Here is a 21,435-nt window from a genome sequence, read left to right on the forward strand (position 1 = left end):
AAATAGAAATAAACCTTGTGTAAATTGTCAGCTTTACACTAAGCTAAAATGCCATTTCTAGCCATTTTACATGCACATGTTACCAGGCACGATCAAATTTTGTTATCAAGAAAATTCATGTTAGATCATAATTTCTTTTTTCTAGTAAGACCTTTGATGTTAGGGCGAAAATCATATTCTTGAAAATAATTTTTGTATTGTTTTCCTGTAAAAATATCTAAAAATCCTTAAAACAAGATCAATTTGATTGATCTTGTTTTAGAAACAACACTGCATAAGATATTTAGGTTTTTCAGAGAATGTATTTTTAACATGTATATTTCGTCTTACTGTACTGGCAGAGTTTTTATAGTCAAAACAAGTGAAAAAATCTACCAGTGCTGAAGAAGTAATCCAAAGTATTTAGAATACATTACTGACCTTGAGTAATCTAATGGAATACGTTACAAATTACATTTTAAAGCATGTATTCTGTAATCTGTAGTGGAATACATTTCAAAAGTAACCCTGGCAATAGAACAGGCTGAACTCACTTTTGAAGTCATTTTTATTGAAAATTCTGTTTGTAATGATCGTACTGGGTGGCCATCATTACTGTATTAAATTCGAAGTGCCCTATGAAGGCATTAATTATGCCGTTCAGAGCGCAGTATGTTTTCTTGTCGCAAAATCTGACATAACCGTCATGCACAGCAAATGACAAAAAAAAAAAACCCACATGAAATCCGATCTGACCATTCAGACTGAGACGTGTTAAGACAAATCAGATTTTAATCAGATTCCAAACCATCTACAAATGTGGTTTGGATGAGGCTTGTAAAAATCGGATTTAATGTGTTTTTGTCCTGCTCAGACTACAAAAACCTAAATGGATTTGAGTGACTGCGTCAAAAAAATCAAATTTATTTCTGCCTGTGTGAACGTAGGCCATGACATCTACCAGGGATTAATAAGGTAGGGACACAAACAAACTCACGATCGTTTGAATGCCTCCAATATGTTTGTTTGCTGTGCCTCTTCTGCAGCTGGGGGGAGAAGATGAAACAATTGATGATGATGATAATGATGATGATGATGAAAAGCCGTGAAAGTTTGATTTGCTTCACAATCGGATTGCTGTCAAAGTCAATAAATGTGTAGTGCTGATTTACAAGCTGGGAAGGATCTAATCAGCTAAATACCTACTGAAAAATGAATAAGCTCATTGGCTCACAGTAAAGTGTATGCACACACATTGGGTGTGTTAAATGATTTGAATTTCTATTTGGAAATTTGCATCATAAATGTTCTATGATATATATCAAGTGCTGTGTCAAAGGGTTAGTTTAACCAGACATGTATTTACTCCAGTAGCGGATCCTGGCATGGGCGATATAGGCAGGCGCCTGGGGCGGCACAACAGGGTACCTGATCGATCGCCCCTGCACAGAGCTTGCAAGATCACGATGGGTGAAAGGTGCCCCGAATCATGCCACCCCGTACCCAGCTCGCAAGATCGCGATGGGAGAGAGGTGCCCCAAATCATGCCACCCCGCCCCTGCAAAGAGCTCACAAGATCGCGATGGGGGAAAGGTGCCCCGAGTTGTTCCTGTCAGGCTAATCAGCCTAAAAGGCTCTAAATGGTTAGGATTATAGATGTTCATAATGCATTCTTACATTCTGAACAAACATAAGATAACCATAATCAACAGTATAGGTACACCGTGACACAGGATCAACTCAGTGGTCTTGAGAAAATAAGTATCAACCATGTGATTTGTGATTGCTGGGCAGATTTGACAAAGTCATTGATGATTTTGCATGAAGTTAAGTTGGGAAGTTAAGGGGGGGCGCCACGTCGGATCTCGCCTAGGGCACCAAGTAAGCCAGAACCGCCACTGATTTACTTACCCTTGTGTTGTTCCAAACCTGAATGACTTTTTATTATCCATGGAACACAAAAGGAGATGTTAATATGTAATAATGTTAGGTGACTGAGAATAACATACTGCCTAACATCTCCTTTAATGTTCCACGGAAGAAAGAAAGTTATGGGTTTGGAACAACACAAGGGTACGAAAATGATAACAGAATTTTAAGTTCTTGGTGAAATATCCCATTCATATTTAGCAACTCTGTACTCATAACTGCGTAATGACCTACCTTCAACAGTGATGTCAAAGGTGCAGCTGTCACACTTGTCTTTGGATGTGACCTCACAACGATAGCCTCCCGCATCCCCGTCCACAGCCTTAACAATGGTCATCTCATAGGTGTATATCTTACATATAGAAAGATGAGATAAATAGTTACTATGTGCCCTAGTGAACAACTCTCATATAAAACATACAATCCTTCACTCACCTTGGTGTTCCTGTCATAGGTTTCTTTGAACTGCAGGTGTTTTCCAGCTTTGCTCCCCAGATCCAACCATTTCCCCTTAAACCACTTTACAGCTGGCTTTCTTAGCAGCTGTGAGGAGTCCACCTTAGCCACAAATGTGAAATTGTTCCCTATTATCAATGATAAAATAAAAAAATGAAGTACATTTTATTTGTATAGTGCTTTTCACATTATTTTAAATACATATATGCAGTACACTCTAAATACATCTCAATGCATATCGTTTCACAAAACATCACACTTTAATGTATTTTATGCTAATGCAAAGCCCCCAGTGAGCAAGCCAAAGGCAAAGGTTGCTGAGAACTTAATAAGATAGATATAGATTTTATATATATAATATATATAGATTTTTAAGATAGTATCACTAAAATACCATTTATTTTAGATGTTCAGTGCTGTCCATCAATATGTGCTTAAAGTCAGATATACTGTATTTCACTATGTTAATATCTTTTTTAATATTTAGTTCTATATTCTTCAAATAAATTCAGCATTGGAGTGGAGAACGTCTCAGTTATGTACGTAACCTCGGTTCCCTGAGACGAAGGAAATGAGACATTGCATTTGCTAACGCATTTTGGGAGTTGTCCTTCCACACGACCTAGCTGAAACCTCTGTACAATAATGCCAATATTCTAATATTGGCTATGGTGTTTGAGCCCCGCCCGAAGCTGTCCGCTATAAAAGCAGGTGCACAAACACCATTCCTCAGAATTTTCTGACTGAGGGACAAGCAGCACATCGCTTGCACCTCAGAAGAACTCTGAGTCTTGTAGTGCAGCCAGCATTCGCAATGACTCATTCTCTTCGTCTAAGGGAACCGAGGTTACGTACGTAACCGAGACGTTCCCTTACGACTCAGTACACTTGACATTGCGTGCTAACGCACATGGGGAACAAAATCCCATCATGCCGCACTGCACGACTTAAACTTCCAGAAAGGAAACATGAGCATGCCGCGAGTGACCTTCATGTTGGGCCAGGAGGGGAGCACTCAGAATGAATATATGAACTATAGTCCTGTAGAATGAATTAACCCAGATAATTATATATATATATATATATATATATATATATATATATATATATATATATATATATATATATACATATATATATATATATGTATATATATACACAATATACAATATACAGTTGCTTTGCAAGGATACACAACACCTGCCGAAGGGCTGCGGGGAATCAGGATGCTGAAATGGCCCATTCACCAGTGAAGCGTCAATCAGCGAGGTGGAGTGATGTTCACCGGAGCACTGCAGTGGAGTGGAGAGACGTTTCGTTGCTGTGAAGATTCCGCCCGCTGTCTCGTGTAGTCGACAGCGAAGCAGTAGAGGGCTTCTAGACGAGAGATGAATCGTTGTCTTGAAGGAAGAAAATTCTGAGGAATGGTGTTTGTGCATCTGCTTTTATAGCGGACAGCTTCGTGCCTAAAAGGGCGGGGCTCAAACACCATAGCCAATATCAGAATACTGCCGTTATTGTAGAGAGGTTTCGACAAGGTTGTGTGGAAGAACAACTCCCCATATGTGTTAGCACACAATGTCAAGTGTACTGAGTCATAAGGGAACAGTCTCACCTTTAATTACAGTGACACTCTGAGGCCTCTCAACAAACAGGCCAGTTATCTCAGATAGCTGATGCTCTTCTCCTGGGACACGTTCTACCGGGGGAATCAGAGAAACAGTGTTAACTGATATGAACTACTGAAAGCCCACATTAATGGACGTGATAGACAGAGTATAGTCAACAGGGACTGAAAAGTGGTTGAAAAGGGTCAATAATACATAAAATGTACATTTATACTGATGTTTAAAGGCCCCATGAGCACAGGTTTCTTTCCTGTGTTGATGTATTTCCTACTGAAACAGGAAGTTAGGGTGGGACATATTGAACATATTGTTATTTTTTCTTTTTTTAAAAGCTAATAGCCTTTAGTTTACATCACAGCTATGAACATGAGTTGCTATCTGCTATTGCTAGTCAGAAGTAGGTGGTATTAGGGGAGGGACATTGTCATTCTAGAGTGCATTTTACTGGACAACATGAGTGAGTGCAAAATTAGTAATTAATATTTTTGGTCAGTCTTCCCGGAAGCAGGGGCGGCGATAGGGGTGGGCTTACCGGATGTTTCAGGAAAAGACCCGAATGTTTTTCTATCCTTGTACTAATCACTGAGTTTTCATGCGTGCAGTAAAATCAAATCCTTTAGAACCACTATTCTGCTCACTGCACATCAAACAGTGTCTCATTTTACATTTATTCACTCCTGACAAGAACCACCCAGTCAGACAAGAAATAATGATTGACATGTAAACTGGCCAGTCGTCGATAAGAAGTTTCATACAATCCAGCCAATGAGATTTGAATTTTTAGATGTAATTACTTCAATTGCTTTAGACAGATGGTTCGTAAGTGTGCACTTGTCTTGGTGAGGAGGAATTTATAAGAATATTGAAATGGACAATTAAAGTAAAGCAGCCTCGGCCGTTATCAGCATTTCAACCACAAGATGCGGCTGCTTCAGGTATGTGTAACTACTGTATCACTGATTGCATTGTCAAATGAGGCTAACTATTTGTTGCTTAACAGCCATTTAACTGTTAAATGACAACTATAGTTTTCATTATTATATTATTTTCATTTTTGTGTCATTTTTTTAAAAACTTGTTTCTCTGATTTCTATTTGTGAGGATGAAAATCTAGCAGAGTTCCTGACTAGCCCTTGCACAGCCACAGTCTTCCTAAAACACACACGCAACGCAATTAAATGAATGCTCTGTTTCTGTTTCCATGATATCCGCATGTGGTTATTATACACATAGCCTGTAAAAGGCTTTCACTTGATCTGATCTGGATGCATAATGGTATTTGTGCAAGACTTGTCTCCATGTTTCATTATAATTGGCTTCAATAAGTGTGTGTATGTGTGTATGTGTGTGGGTGTGTCCTTATTTTAGAGAATCTTTACTTATTATCATTATTTAATCATTATTTATTTATACATTTGTTTTCACAAAAATAGCTTCTAAAAATACAGTTGTTTGGAAAGTTGGGATTCACTGTCAACATGATATGAAAGAGGAATGGACTGACTTTCCTGTCATTAATGGCTGCAGCAGTGCACATGTTAAACCTTACCTGTGCTGTATTTTTGTTTGTAAATCTAACATCTTGAAATGTCAGTGTGACGAGGAGGAGGGCGGGGCCTCCACGTCACTCTGACATTTCAAGATGTTAGATTTACAAACAAAAGTACAGCACAGGTAAGGTTTAACGTGCACTGCTGCAGCCAGTCGGGCTAATCAGCCAAGGAGAGGGATAAGTGCAGTGGGACGTGGCAGTTCGAGAGAGAGAGAGCCACACGCAGCTGCCGTGTGTGTATTTGTGTGCGTGTCTTTTTGTTTAAATTTAAATATTATTTTGACTCTTCAGCCGGTTCCCGCCTCCTCCTTTCCCGTTTTAACTTTGTTGCAGTTTGGTATTCTCACTTTGTGGTCATGCATTTTTGTTGATGAGTATGATGTAATTTGTGGATGTTCAGTAAGCAGGTTCCTAATTAGACAAGGAATAACAGCTTGTTGTCATGGCTCTGGATTTGTAGGTTTTTAACCTATAACCTATATGTTCAATTAATTAGTTTGATTACAAATGATAATAGCATTAAGCTTTGTATTTTTTAACAAACAACACTGAGAGATTTACTTTATTTTAAAATGGACTCTTTGCTGATGTAACTTTAAACATACAGTATGTTAAAGTGTATCCCATGTATAATGATGCATACATGGATGTCTCTGGGCTATGCCCTTGATGTCCAATAACCTAGAACCGCCCTTGCCCGGAAGAGAAAGACGTTAAATTCTAAATTCGTATATCTGCTAAAACTTTTTCAATTTGCACTATCATATAAATGGCCTCAAAGCTAACAGACATGGACTAAAACCACAAAACTCTGATTTTCATTTCATGGGGTCGTTAAGCATGTTGGGGCTTTTTACTTTCAATTTTTACCCTTTCCAGCTCCTTAAGGTCTGCACTGGGATGTGAAAGACACTTAAAACATTTCCTTTTGCATGACAGATATAAAAGTTTTTTTTTTGTTGTTGTTGTTTTTTTTTTTTTTTTTTTTCATGTATATGTCATTGACAATACATGCTAAAGGATTTGTGTGTCTTACCATCCTCAGACAATTCTGTATCAGAGAAAAAGAGAGGGAGAGAGTGAGGGAAACCATTAGGAACTTAATAATATAGGCTAAGACTTTAGGGCCCTTTTAAGGTGGATCTATTAGAAGGCCTTCATACACGCATACATACATACACACACAGAGAAATTGCCTTTCTCCAAGTCCTTCAGTCTTTCAGAATGAAAAAAGTGCATAGCTGTTAATGAAGTTATTTCTCAATTTAAGGTATAGCTCACACAAAGATGAGAATTCTCTCATTTACTCACCCCCATGCCACCCCAGATGTGTATGACTTTCTTTCTTCTGCTGAACACAGATAAAGATTTTTAGAAGAATATCTCAGTTCTGTTGGTCCATTCAATGCAAGTAAGTGGTGACCAAACTTCGAAGCTCCAAAAAGGACATAAAGGCAGTATAAAAGTAATCCATAAGACTCCAGCTGTTAAATCCATATCTTCAGAAGCGATATTTACATTTACATTTAGTCATTTAGCAGATGCTTTTATCCAAAGCAACTTACAAGTGAGACACATAGCAAGCAATTTGTCATGCAAAGTTTATCAACATCTGCAGTATAGGACTGCCAATTTCTCTCAGTGGCTGGAGTAGTAAAGATGCTAGCACAGAAGAAAGAGGCAGAAAAGGATTTTATTTTTATTTTTATTTCTTTGTACATTAAGTGCAATTAGTGTGGGTTGGTTAAGTGCTCACGGAACAGATGTGTTTTCAGCTGGTTCTTGAATGTTGAGAAGGTAACAGCAGATCGTGTGGAGATTGGAAGTTCATTCCACCACAGAGGAGCAGAGAAAGTGAACGATCGTGAAATAGACTTTGAGCCTCTTTGTGATGGGACCACCAGGTGTCGCTCGTTCATAGACCACATAGAGTGAGTTGGAGGATAGACCTGAAGAAGTGAATTGAAGTAAGAGGGTGCGGTTCCATTGGTTCTCCTGAAAGCCAGAGTCAAAGCCTTGAATTTGATGCGGGCAGCTGCAGGTAGCCAATGGATTGAAATAAAGAGTGGAGTGACATGAGCCCTTTTTGGCTGATTGAAGACCAGATGCACTGCTGCATTCTGGACCATCTGCAGTGGCTTAATTGTGTTAGCTGGAAGGCCAGCCAACCGAGTATTGCAGTAGTCTAGTCTTGAAATGACCAGAGCTTGGACCAGGAGCTGTGTAGCATATTCAGACAGGAAAGGTCTGATTTTCCTGATGTTGTAAAGTGCGAATCTGCAAGATCAGGCGATTGATGAGATGTGTGCAGTGAAATTAAGCTTGTCATATACCACCACTCCCAGGTTCCAGGCTGTCCTGGTGGGTGTTAGTGTAGTTGAACCAAGATGAATAGTGAGGTTGTGGTCAATAGATGGGGTGGCTAGGATCACGAGAAGTTCTGTCTTGGCAAGATTGAGCTGAAAGTGTTGTTCCTTCATCCAGGCCGAAATGTCTGAGAGGCAGGCAGAGATACTAGCTGAGACAGTAGGGTCATCAGGCTGGAACGACAGGTAGAGCTGCGTATCATCTGCGTTGCAGTAGTAGGAAAAGTCATGTGCCTCAATGACTTGTCCGAGTGATGTTGTGTACATCGAGAAGAGGAGGGGTCCAAGCACTGATCCTTGAGGAACCCCAGTGGTCAGCTGGTGTGTCTTGGACACCTCTCCTCTCCAGGAGACCTTGAAAGATCTGCCAGTGAGATTTGACTCAAACCGTCCAAGCGCAGTTCCTGTGATGCCCAGGTAAGAGAGGGTGGACAGGAGGATCTTGTGGTTCACTGTGTCGAATTCAGCAGACAAGTCAAGGAGGATGATATCGATGATTTGGAGTTAGCTCTCACCAGTCGCAGGGTTTCAGCTACTGACAAGAGGGCAGTCTCTGTTTTGTGTTCTTTTTTGAAGCCAGACTGATGTCTGTCGAGTAGGTTGTTCTGTGAGAGAAAAGCAGACAACTGGTTGAATACGACCCTTTCAAGAGTTTTAGACAGGAAGGGTAGGAGTGAGACCGGTCTGTAGTTGTCGACTACTGTGGGGTTATGTGTTAGTTTTTTAAGCAGTGGGGTTACTCCAGCCTGCTTGTATATATTGGAAAAGTTTCCAGTTGTGAGAGATGCATTGATAATGTTTGTGAGTGTGGGTAAGATCGATGGAGAGGCAGCTTGCATAAGATGGGAGGGGATAGGATCAAGTGGACAGGTGGTAGGATGGTTAGAAAGAAGCACTTTGGAGACCTCAGTCTTGGAGAGAGGAGAGAAAGAGGAAAACAGAGGATGGGATGTTGGAAGAGAGTAGGTGTGGGTGTTATGTGTAGAAAACTGGCTGCTGATGCTCACTACCTTGTCAGTAAAAAATGTGGCAAAGTCATCAGCAGTCAGAGAATATGTAGGATGTGGTGGAGGATGAGGAGGAGGAGGAGGATATATGGTGATTTATTAACAAATTTCGGGAGGAGCAAGTTCATTTAATCCAGTCAATCACACAGCCAGAGTAAGAGTATATAAATAGCTGCATACCTCTAAGTAGCATTGAGAGTTTCCGGCATCCTACCACCTCCCCATCACCTCCTTTCTATTCCATCAATACTAATCCAGTCCGGGGGGGCATTCGAGCTCAGGTCAAGTCTCGAGCCTCGAGCCCTCCACCAGGCACAGCAAGCCACATATGCTAACTCTATCCTCACTGCAGGATGGGGGTGGTCAAAGGTGGAGATTTATTGTAAAAATGGACTTAAATATTGATCTGTTTCTCACGCTCACCTATCATATTGCTTCAGAAGGTATGGATTTAACCTGGAGTCTGAAGGATTACTTTTATGCTGCCTTTATGTCCTTTTTGGACCTTCTGAGTTCTGGTCACCATTCATTTGCATTGTGTGGACCTACAGAGCTGAGATTATCTTCTAAAAAAAATTGTAAAAAAAAAAAAAAAAAATGAAAGTCATACACATCTGGGATGGCATGAGGGTGAGTAAATGATGAGAGAATTACTTTAAGCAGTCATACCAATTTTTAACACATTGTACTCATTTTCCTGCAAACCATTATCATCATATTATGCTGGTTAAACTGAAGTTATGTGGATGGTTGTGATGGCTGATTATTTAAAATACATTTTCCTTATCACCTTCATAATCAGACAATACTTCTAAATAATTATTTTTACATAAAATATGAAATTTACATTATATAAAACCATAAAATCAAAAAGTGCATATTTTTCAAAGTGCTTATTTAGCCACTAGCTACATAAACTATCCATGTGGGATCAAGGCCAGATGATATCATGCATTTCCATAAAACTAGAGAAACAACCTTCAGCACAGTCACTCTCTGTTTTATGTTTATACAAGTTAATTTGATGTGCTGCGTATGGATGAAAATTCACAGTGCAATGCTTAGTTTGGCTTATACCTGTACTTTAAAAAAAGCTTTGCAAGCAGCACATTTTCAAACTTTTTCTGGGGCCAAGATTCAAGACACTAATGTTTAGACCTAACCATCCTATTCTATAAAGATGCACTAGATACACTTATCCCAGATTAGACAGATGCTCTGCAGAATTTTTACACCAATGTCAGATACTAAACATGTGCACTGTGAACATAATTCATGCCCTTGCTCAGCTCTGGGTGTCCTAACCTCACGTTGCTAAATGTCCTGAACTTGACACTCTCACACTCCAGCACTGGATCTCAAAAACAGATCCCGACATTTCCAACTGTGAAACTTTCAAAGGGAAATCCACTATAGAGTATCAGTATACTGTATAATCTTAGCCTCCAAGGAATGGTCACCACACATCTACAAACATTTGAAGAGGTTAAATTAAAACATAGTTGTTTTCAAGAAATCAAAACATGATGTCTGTCACTGAAATTGAATCATGAAAGTAAGACTAACCAAATTAAGCCAAGTTCGCACTGTTCGATTTTGCCGTCTGAGACAAATTTCGGGAAATTCTCTAGTTGACAAAGTTTAATTGCTTCGTATGGCATGTTCAGCGACAGCCAATTAATTACCTTTGCAATGAATCTCAGCCTTCAACAAAGTTCTGGCAGTGTCAGAAATAGTAGTCACGCAGTGTGACCTCCTTTGATGGCCAGATGACCCAGTCAACATTGTCAGTTGGGATGATTTGATAATGTCTGATAATGTTGCACAGATCTGAGATCATATCGTACAGTCTTACAAGCAACAATTGTAAAGGACCATAAAAATCATACATTGTGCACCCGGCTTTAGTCTGGAAAAAAAAAATAGTAGGCCTACTGGATTTCTTAAAAATCTAACAAAGTTTGTCATATATTTTGGCATGGTGGCCAGGAGTTAAGTCATGTCTGAATAAAACACCTTTTTGTTTGTATATACCAGCACACATGCATTGATACAGTACGTATACCACCTCTATTAAACAAAGTATATATCCATATATTTACCAATAAAACTTATTTCACTTAAAATAATATTAATAATGTGCTAGAATATTTTTAACATGGTTCTTTATCTGAATGCTTTGGCAAAACCTGATTTGAATAGAGAAAAAATGTTTCTTAAGCATTGTTTTTAGTATTTTTGCTTTGGTGAATCTTAAAACACAATATGGCTTCTAAAAGATGGTGAAATGTCCTTTGCAGAGTCAATTCATTGCAATAAATAAATAAATAAAATTAATGTAAAAAAAAAAAAAAAAAGGCACACACACACAGCAAGCCAAAAGGAATGTTTCTTTGCCTTACCATCACGGCCCTCATTTGCCTCTAAATAAAAACAAACAATGAAAGCATAATGAGGTTAAGGCAGCACATAGAGACAGGTTAAAACACCAACATAACAGAATACAGACTCAAAGTCCTTGTGTCCTGTCCCTGCAGACAGCGGCTGGAGAGAAAGTGTAATGAGACAGGCCTGTCAAATATAGTTTACAGTACAGTGTTTTGATATGCAGGTATCAGCTCCATTCATTCTCATACACACTGGAACATTTAAAAAAAAGAAAAAAAGTACTCTAACAGACACACCCTTGCACCATGTATAGATCTCAAAACTATGCCAAGACAGATTTTTTTTTCTTTTCAGTAATGTATGCACACACTCCAACAGAGTGTGCACTCATATAAAAACTGTGCTGCATTAGCATAATTGTTCTCAATCAGATTCAATGCACATATTGCCCATAGTCATACATACATTTAATAGAATTATACACATTATTCATGTATATCAGGGTCAGAAATGAATTTTTTTTATTATTATTTGTATTAACTTTTTTAGGACTATATTTGCCCCCTCTGTCAGATTTTTGGGGCATTTCTTTTTTCCTTTATGAGGGCATTTAAAAAAAAATATATACTTTAAAATACTTTAATCAATTTATTAAAATATATTTAGAATTAATTAAATAAGGCTGTGATCCATGTGTTTAAATCAGCATCAACTTATATTTTGTGATAATATGTATTTGGCTCAGAATAAAAATACTAGGAAATACTTAAAAGTAAATTTTATTTTATCTTTTTTGAATTTCGGGGGCTTTTTTTTTTTTTTTTCAAGCCCCCATTAATTTCTGACCCTGGTGTATATACAGTATGTACTAAAATGAACAAAATACATTCCTTACGTAAGTCTTCACCCCCTGAAGCTACAACTAATCTGAAGATGCAATGCAATTCCTTGTAGCCTTGACAGACAGAATGAAGATAAATGGTGGTCATGAGAAGATTCAGACCAGGTGACCCACCTTCTGCAGGCTTATCTGTGAAAAAAAGAGAGACAGAGAGTGAGTCTGACTGCTTTTGAAAAAAGGGGGTAAAATATGAAAGATTAGCGTTATCTTAGAGACGCTGAAGAGTTTAAAGTTAAAAATGTAAAGTTATATGCATGTACTCACCAGCAGGAGCAGCATTCTCCTTCTCTGACTTGGCACCTGAAAAATAAATAAATAAGTAAATAAATAAAAATTCAATCACAGTAATAAAAAGAGATCATAATAGCTAAAAAAAAAAAACAAAGAACTTCAAACGCAGGTTGATTTAATAAATCATATTAATTGTGATCTACACAACAAAATTTAGTTTCTCTTCTAAACTTGTTTTCTTTGCTTTCGATTAATGTAATTCTCTACAATGTGCACAATACAACACTACATTATGTAGGGTGAATGTGAACCAATCAAGTGTGCTCCGCAACATGGGCAAGGGGATTTGGGCAGGGGAATTGCAGTTCTCAGCATGTGTATGAATTTCTTTCTTCTGTAGAACACAAACAAAGATTTTTAGGTCCATTCAGTGCAAGTGAACTAAGCCAGAACTTTGAAGCTCCAAAAAAGGAGATAAAGTCAACATAAAGGTAATCCATAAAACTCTAGTGGTTTAATCCATGTCTTCTGAAGCTATCCAGTTTGTTTTGGGTGAGAACAGACCAAAATATAACTCTTTTTCATTGTACATCTTGCCATTGCAGTCTCTCAGCATGATCGTCATTTCAAGCTTGATTACACTTCCTAGTGCTTGAGGTAGGCAAAGAGCACTAGATGGTGCTATAGGAAGTGTAATCGAGCTTGAAATCATGATCGCCAAGAAGACTGCTGTCAAGATGTACAGTGAAAAAGGAGTTACATTTTGGTTTGTCCTCATCCAAAACCAAATGAATCACTCCAGAAGGCATTGATTTAACCACTGGAGTTTGATGGATTATGTTTATGCTGACTTGATCTGCTTTTGGAGCTAAAGAGGCCTGGCCACCATTTACTTGCTTTGAATGGACCTATAGAGCTGAAATATTCTTCTAAAAATCTTCGTTTGTCTTCTGCAGAAGAAAAAAATTCATACACATCTTAGATGTCATGAGGGTGAGGAAATGATTAGAGAATTTACATTTTTTGGGTGAACTAGCCCTTTAAAGGTGCACTAAGTAATTGATTCCTCAATAAAAAAAGTTTCACTCCTAAAGAAATTAATTACAATTTTGAAACATATGTATATAATCATGAACACTCACATGAGATGAAATACTCCAGTCATCTTGGTAAACTTATAAAAGCTGTTTTATTCTACATGGAGAGGGTCCCTTCATGGGGGCTGCATGTTAGGATTACATGACCAGCTGAATACCACTCGCTTAATCTCTGTAACCTCCCAGTTATTGGACACTTTCCATCATGAATTAAATTATTCATGGCTGCCTGTAAAAATAATGATTTTCTACAACAGCATCTTTAAAGCTGAGGTATGCAACTTTTTCTGTGTTAAAATACTCTCTCCTATCCCAGCTTAATATGCAGAGACAACTACTATTATTAAGCCATTCATAGGTTAATTTTCTCAATAACTCTTAGCTCTTTGTTTCTGTAGAGTTATGAATTTCTCTGTTTGTTTTGAGCGACCCGCTTAGACCTGCCCCAACAACATTACTCAACCAGTGGCGTTAGTTGAAGGCAGGACTATCTCTTTGTTAAACCAATAACAGATGGGGGCATATTCAGAAAGTTGTTTTGAATTTTTTTTATTTTTGCAATTCCATTTGGTGGCACTAGTGGAGCAGAAATTAAAAACTTCAGCGTTAACTAGTGACTATTGCGTTTGAATGACGCATCCAATTCCCTAGGTGTCAGAGTAAGTACAAGATGACATGACCAAAAACTTACTGAGTGCACCTTTAAAATTCCATGATAAAATTATGAGCTAAACCAAGAGGAAAAAATATGTTGAAGTAACTTAACTGGTTCATGTGGAACTGATGTACATGATTAAATCATGTAAATTGAAAGCATATTTTTTTCACTGTACAAATAAACTGAGTGACAGAAGTTGCTGGTCATGTAGCCTCTTAATCTCACCTGATTTCTTAAGATGTTCATACACTATGTAAATCATGAAGGACATTAGTTTGACTGAACATAAACTGTCCATCCCATGCAAATGAAGAGCGGTTACCAGCAAACACACGGTCCAACAAAAATTCTACTTGACACGGAAAAGAATCAGAAGAATAATATAACCAAGTTTAAACAACAATTTATTCTCACACCAAATGCTGAACATTTAAAGATTTCAAGAATAGCTTTAAGAAGGAACAAAATGGCATTTGAAGGCCAAGACATTTAAGTCTTTTTTTAAGCTTTTACCAATGTCTTCTAGGTTAGCCTCTCTTGAGGGAAAGAAATACATCAGCTGATTATTAATTAATGTTGTTCTGTTAAAATAGCGTGCAGTGAACGTTAAAAAGTGCCTGTGAAGAATCCAGTTCACAGAATCACAGGTTCTGATATGTAGGTTATTGGGCACACATAAGACAATTACAGAGAGTAACGTCTGTGAACTTCAAGTAAAACCCAAAATGACAAAAAAGATAAGGTGAATTTGTGGTTAAAAATTTGCCAGTCTCCGACTCCACCCTCACCTTCCCCGACTCTCTCTTCATGTTCACACACAAACTTGGCCTCAGATTGACTGTAGACCTGGAGGAAGGGATTTGCGCTTCACTATTTAGTGTTAAAGATATGAGACACCACACTTGGCCTTGGCCACCAAGGGTGAGATTGCGTGATCACCCTTCAGGTTGTGGTCTCTTCTTGCATACTAAAGTTCAGCACTTCTATTTTGATAAGGTTTGTCTTTCACAGGGCAATCTGTTAATGGCGCTCAAACACTTCTGGTGTCTCCTAGTCTTGGAGGAGGAGTGGGATGCGGATCCAGGGTTATAAATGTTTTCCCTGCCTTAGGATATAAGGACCAGGCTGAGATGTCCACCCATAAAAGGACAGAGCACCGGGTCACCAGACAGCTGTAGGTCACGTCCACACAAACAAGGATCTGAAACAACTCTGAAATCTACTGTGAAATGCTCAAGTGCTCTGGGCAACATTTCACATACCTATGATAACTTCACCTGGCTCCAAGATTTATTTTGCAGTTATAAAATTTAGTTAAAAATATTTGCTGAGGTGGAGAATCACTGTCAGCATATAAATACAAATGGCACTTTCCTCTTAAACCTAATGCTAACATCACTGCAATGGTGCACATGTGTCTTGCTGTCACTATGGAAACCACTCTAACTCTCATGCTCTTATCTGTTGAACCGACCGAGGTAAACATCTATTAATCATCTTTTATTTCCTTGGCCTCCTACACTATAGAAAAGACCAGTTTACACCAGCATGAATTTGATGACACCAGCATCATACGCTGAAGACCAGCATCCAAAATACAACACGTGCTAGATATATTAATCTTTGCAACAGAGTACATTTATGCCAATTTGCTTTCTGCAAAAACAATGTCCTTTAAAGCAAGTTCATCATGGGTCTTGTTAAAACAATTTTCCCACACTCTCAATTTTATTTTATTTTTATTGTATTTATTTTTTGCTAGCAGTGTCCAACAGTGTATGTACATGCAATACAGGAGATTTGTATCAATTTTGTCATTTTTTTGCTGAAAGTCATGAAAATCCCCACCAAATCTCAAATTCTGTATAGTGTTCAGTAGAATTCCGTGGTGGAAATGACAGTGAATGAAATAATATTTTAAGCATTTATGAAATAAAATGGCCTAATCCTTTGTCTTGCTTAGGCTAATTTCATACTTAACATATTATGTATCCTAAATAAGCACAATTAAATCATATTTGTGCACTTTTGCGCAATTTGGCAAAATTATAGTTGATTGGAAATGACACCTAATAAAAATACTCTGCTCACTGAATTTTCTTTGTTTTCTTCAAACTTCACTTATGTTGTATTTTATCTCAAGCATGCTCTTCACTTTTGTTGACTTGATATACAAGTGCACTAACATTAAAAAAAAAAAAAAAAGAATTAGGAGCAAAGTTGTTTTGTGTGGTGGAAATGACGCCACAACTGTGGGACAGTGGTAATTTTTGAAAAATGTATAGAAATCATTTTTGTTTGATAAATATTGAAATGCTTTGTTCAGTTTATAATAGTTTTAAATGTAAGAATTTGTATTTTAATCATGAATTTTCATAGTTTAATATTGAAAGTCTAGGTCTGGGACAAGGCTAAAACAGTAAAATCTATAGATAAAGGCATTTGAAAAGTACCAACAATTAATGATAAAGGCCTGGTAAAAAGTTTTCAATTCATTTTTAATGAGACCTTCATTTAACGAAGAGAAAAAAAGTTTAAATCAAATAAAAATCAACCACTGGGACATAGAAGTCTGCTAAGCTGAAGAAACACCCTCACACTTGAGATAATTACCCTCTGAAATATGTCCCTAATTAGGACTGATGATATAATGAGGCATACACATTTTTCTAAGTATTTCTTGATACCAAAATTCTTGAGCTCCTGTTCTCCTACTGTGCCACTCCACCCCGGGACTTCTCTGGTTACCAGTCGTCAGCACTCTCCATCATGCAAGTCTTGGTCTCTGTCACTGCTACACACTTAATAAACTTAATAGGCAGACATACTATCTCTACACACTCACTCTCTTACACACACACACACGTCTTCTGGAAGTCTATATGTGGTGAGAAAGCAGTAAAAAAGAAGACCAGTGTAGCCCTTTTAGCACTAATGCACAAAGATGTGGACTTGACAAATTTCACAATGTTTATTTCTTGTACTTTTCCCATTTTTATTTATTTATTTATTTTTGTCTTTGAGAGAGAGGTTGAAAGAGACAGAAATGGAGAAAAAGTGAGAGACGAAAACAGAAAATATGCCACAGAGCCAGATGGAGATCATAAGGCCAGTGAGGCCACAGAGAAGACTCAAATATCTACGAGTATCTACTACAAACATAATGTGAGTAAAGTGTATACGAGTGGTCTTAAACCCTCTCCTCTCCAATGCCACTCTCCTTCAATAATGTGAATCCATTTCCATAAACACATCCTCTATGATTACATATCTCTCCATCTTCATGTACAATTCTATATATAGGCAGGAGGATATGCCAGTTTTTTCTTCCCATTCGTGTCTGTCGGATCCAAACATGGAAGGTCTGAAATAGCTAATCCATAGTATCTATAACTATGTATCCATAGAGATGCCATTCCCCAGACCTGTGGGTCATACTGCTATTTTTAAGCCATGAAAAACAACCAAAGCCCTGAAATTGAGATCAGAGTCATATACCAGTATATCTTATGGGTTGCTAGTAAGAATTTGCTCCTTTTAGTCACATTAGCTTACAGATTTAGTACTCTCCCTTCACTTTGCAGACAAATCACTCTCACTCTTGGTTCCTCTCTCTGTTCTGCCAGGTAACCTCAGTGGAATGTTCACTAAGTTAATCTCTTGTGAAATTTACTTCACTACTCTCAGTATCTCTTCTTAAAATGCTGCTTCTGCAGCTGACTGTATCGCAACAGGAAAAAGCCCTCTTTGAGCCATAAGCTTACCAGCAAATCAAAATAAAGACACCATCGAAGACAGTTCAATTCGAGTTTTGATAAACTGTCTAAAGAGGAAAGGAGAGAACAGCTTGTGTTGCCTTAGAAACACTTGAGTTCTACAATTTAAGGAACAACAGGTCAATGGGGAAAGACAAACGTTGCCGACATTGTCAAGGCTTTCAGACACATCTCTAGATGTGATAACTGAAAGCAGGGGTCCTAAAGCCCTCACTTTGTGTGGGCTTGAGTTAACATGTCTGCCCACACCACTCTGTGTTAATGTCGACAAATGCCCTTCACATACCACCATATATGTGCTCCAAATGCACTTCGACTTGTCACATACAGTGTTATACAAACAGAATATGAAAGGACTGTCAGAGTGTTAAGAATCAGGCTCAGGTGCTTGGAAAGAGACTAACACAAAAAACTCTGCCTCTCGAAAATGGAGCCTGCTTTAAATGATCATCTTGTGGACTCAAGATGGTGCCGAGTATGGCTGCTGCGTTGCGAGCTCCAACACAACATGGTAGTGTTTTGTTTGTTTTGTTTACAATTCTTATGTTTTTTGTCTTGGATGTTGTCTGCCTTATTGTCTACGACAGACAAATACTTTTGGACATTGGTTCAGCAATTTCACACCGTAAACTGGACTTCAAATTCCTCAATGCCGACCCGCTGTTTACAAACACGCAAGCGGAGCCCTTTGTCTGGGCAGTCCGGTTCTGTTCCGGTCCGCCTCTGATGACAACATCGAGCTTTACCCTGATAGCGTAATGTGTTTCATCAGAAAGTGCGTAGAGGACGTTGTTCCGACCAGAACAACACAGATCTATCCGAACCAGGAGCCATGGATAAATAGCGATGTTCGCGCGGCACTTAATGTGCGGACCTCTGCTTTTAATTCCGGGAACGCGGAGGAGCATAAACAAGCCAGTTATGCCCTCAGAAAAACTATCAGAACAGCAAAACGCCAGTACAGGAACAAGATTGAAGGACAGTTTAACACCACCAACTCTAGAAGCATGTGGCAGGGAATTAACATCATCACGGACTTTAAAGGGAATAAAAACTCTGCTGTGAACACCGCTGCCTCTCTCCCGGATGAGCTAAATACTTTTTATGCTCGTTTTGAGGGTAATAACACCGCCCTCGCGGAGAGAGCTCTCGCGGCCGAAGCTACAGAGGTTAATTCACTCTCCGTGTCTGTAGTGGTTGTAACCCGATCCTTCTGACGGGTGAATATCCGCAAAGCCGCGGGCCCAGACGGCATTCCGGGCTGTGTCATCAGAACATGCGCGAACCAGCTGGCTGGTGTTTTTACGGACATTTTCAACCTTTCCCTCTCTTTGTCTGTAGTCCCCACATGCTTTAAAACATCCACCATTGTGCCTGTTCCAAAGCAATCAAAAATCACTTGCTTAAATGACTGGCATCCTGTTGCTCTGACCCCCATCATCAGCAAATGCTTTGAGAGACTAATCAGAGATTACATCTGCTCTGTGCTGCCACTCTCTCTAGACCCATTGCAGTTTGCTTACCGCAACAACCGCTCCACTGATGATGCCATTGCCTCTACAATACACACTGCTCTCTCCCACCTGGAAAAAAAGAACACTTATGTGAGAATGTTGTTTGTAGACTACAGCTCAGCATTCAACACCATAGTGCCCTCCAAGCTAGATGAGAAACTCCGGGCTCTGGGCTTAAACAGCTCGTTGTGCAGCTGGATCCTGGACTTCCTGTCAAGCAGACGCTAGGTGGTTAGAATAGGCAGCAACATCTCCTCATCTCTTACCCTCAACACTGGAGCCCCACAGGGCTGTGTTCTCAGCCCACTCTTGTATTCCTTGTACACACATGACTGTGTGGCAACACATAGTTCCAATGCCATCATTAAGTTTGCTGATGACACGATGGTGGTAGGTCTGATCACTGACAATGATGAAACAGCGTACAGAGAGGAGGTGCACACTCTGACACACTGGTGTCAGGAGCACAACCTCTCCCTCAACGTCAGTAAGACAAAGGAGCTTGTGGTGGACTTCAGAAGAAAAGACAGAGAACACAGTCCCATCATCATCAATGGAGCACCAGTGGAGAGAGTCAGCAGCTTCAAGTTCCTGGGTGTCCACATCACTGAGGAACTCACATGGTCCATCCACACTGAAGTCTTTGTGAAGAAGGCTCATCAGCACCTCTTCTTCCTGAGACAGCTGAGGAAGTTTGGAATGAACCGCCACATCCTCACACGGTTCTACACCTGCACTGTAGAGAGCATCCTGACTGGCTGCATCTCCGCCTGGTACGGCAATAGCACAGCCCACAACCGCAAAGCACTGCAAAGGGTGGTGCGAACTGCCAGACACATCATCGGAGGTGAGCTTCCCTCCCTCCAGGATATATATACAAGGCGGTGTGTGAAAAAAGCTCGGAGGATCATCAGAGACTCCAGCCACCCGAGCCATGGGCTGTTCTCACTGCTACCATCAGGTAGGCGGTATCGCAGCATCAGGACCCGCACCAGCCGACTCCATGATAGCTTCTTCCCCCAAGCAATCAGACTTTTGAACTCTTGATCTCCCACGATCAAAATACATCAGCACTGCACTTTATTACTCTTACTCTCACACCGGACTGTCATAAATTATATTATTATTATATTATATTCTCTCTTAACAACTTACTATCAACCGACAGCCTGAATGTCAATACAGTACGATACAACCTACTGTACATTCTATATATACTATATATACTTTTTTTACTGAATAATGTGTATCTATATTGTGTGTATTGTATACTGTACAGTGTATGTTATTATTTGTATATTGTGTTGTGTGTAATTATGTGTATATTAGATTTTAAATTGTGTCGTGTTAATCTGATGTTATTGTAAATTGGTATATGTCTCATCACTGACACGACTGCTATGTTGATCGGAACTGCACCCAAGAATTTCACACACCATTGCACTTGTGTATATGGCTGTGTGACAATAAAAGTGATTTGATTTGATTTGATTTGCTGCCAATACAATTGAAAATGAGCCTTATATTCTGTGAACAATCTGGGAGTGATGGCAATATTTTTAAACAAATAATAATAAAAGATGCAAATCAAGTGGATAATATTTAAAATGTCAAACTGTTTTGGAGTCGTGATCTTGTGGTCTTAAGACCTTTCAAGACCACATAACATGGCCTTGGTCTGGGTCTTGTTACTCATTGTATTGGGCTGGGTCCCAAAAAATATTGGTCTAGATCTGGATCCCGATCTGGATTATTGGTCTAGATCTGGAACCCGATCTGGACTGGTCTAGATTAGGGTCACAGTCAAGACGGTAGTCAATTTCCAACATTCTAAAAGTGATAATTATCTCATCAGCAGATATCTTTACCATTACAGAGGTTTGCAAGAATGTTATGGATCTAAAAAGCTACTTAACCATTTAAAAAGTGTCTGTGTCTGACACAAATGCTGCA

At 39.0% G+C, this 21,435-nt stretch overlaps 1 protein-coding gene across 1 annotated transcript in view; it reads right to left on the minus strand.

The window, feature by feature from the left end:
- Nucleotides 1-21,435, minus strand: part of LOC127450965 (myosin-binding protein C, fast-type-like) — a 45,686-nt gene that overhangs the window by 17,297 nt on the left and 6,954 nt on the right. Inside the window, exons 2-8 of the mRNA XM_051715457.1 lie at nucleotides 12,471-12,506; nucleotides 12,321-12,335; nucleotides 6,581-6,595; nucleotides 3,980-4,063; nucleotides 2,344-2,492; nucleotides 2,143-2,260; nucleotides 977-1,025 (exon numbers count right to left, since the gene is read on the minus strand). Of these exons, the coding sequence (XP_051571417.1) occupies nucleotides 977-1,025; nucleotides 2,143-2,260; nucleotides 2,344-2,492; nucleotides 3,980-4,063; nucleotides 6,581-6,595; nucleotides 12,321-12,335; nucleotides 12,471-12,506 (466 nt within the window). The remainder of the gene's footprint in view (nucleotides 1-976; nucleotides 1,026-2,142; nucleotides 2,261-2,343; nucleotides 2,493-3,979; nucleotides 4,064-6,580; nucleotides 6,596-12,320; nucleotides 12,336-12,470; nucleotides 12,507-21,435) is intronic.

The sequence above is a fragment of the Myxocyprinus asiaticus genome, chromosome 13, assembly GCF_019703515.2.
Source record: "Myxocyprinus asiaticus isolate MX2 ecotype Aquarium Trade chromosome 13, UBuf_Myxa_2, whole genome shotgun sequence".
Taxonomy (NCBI): domain Eukaryota; kingdom Metazoa; phylum Chordata; class Actinopteri; order Cypriniformes; family Catostomidae; genus Myxocyprinus; species Myxocyprinus asiaticus.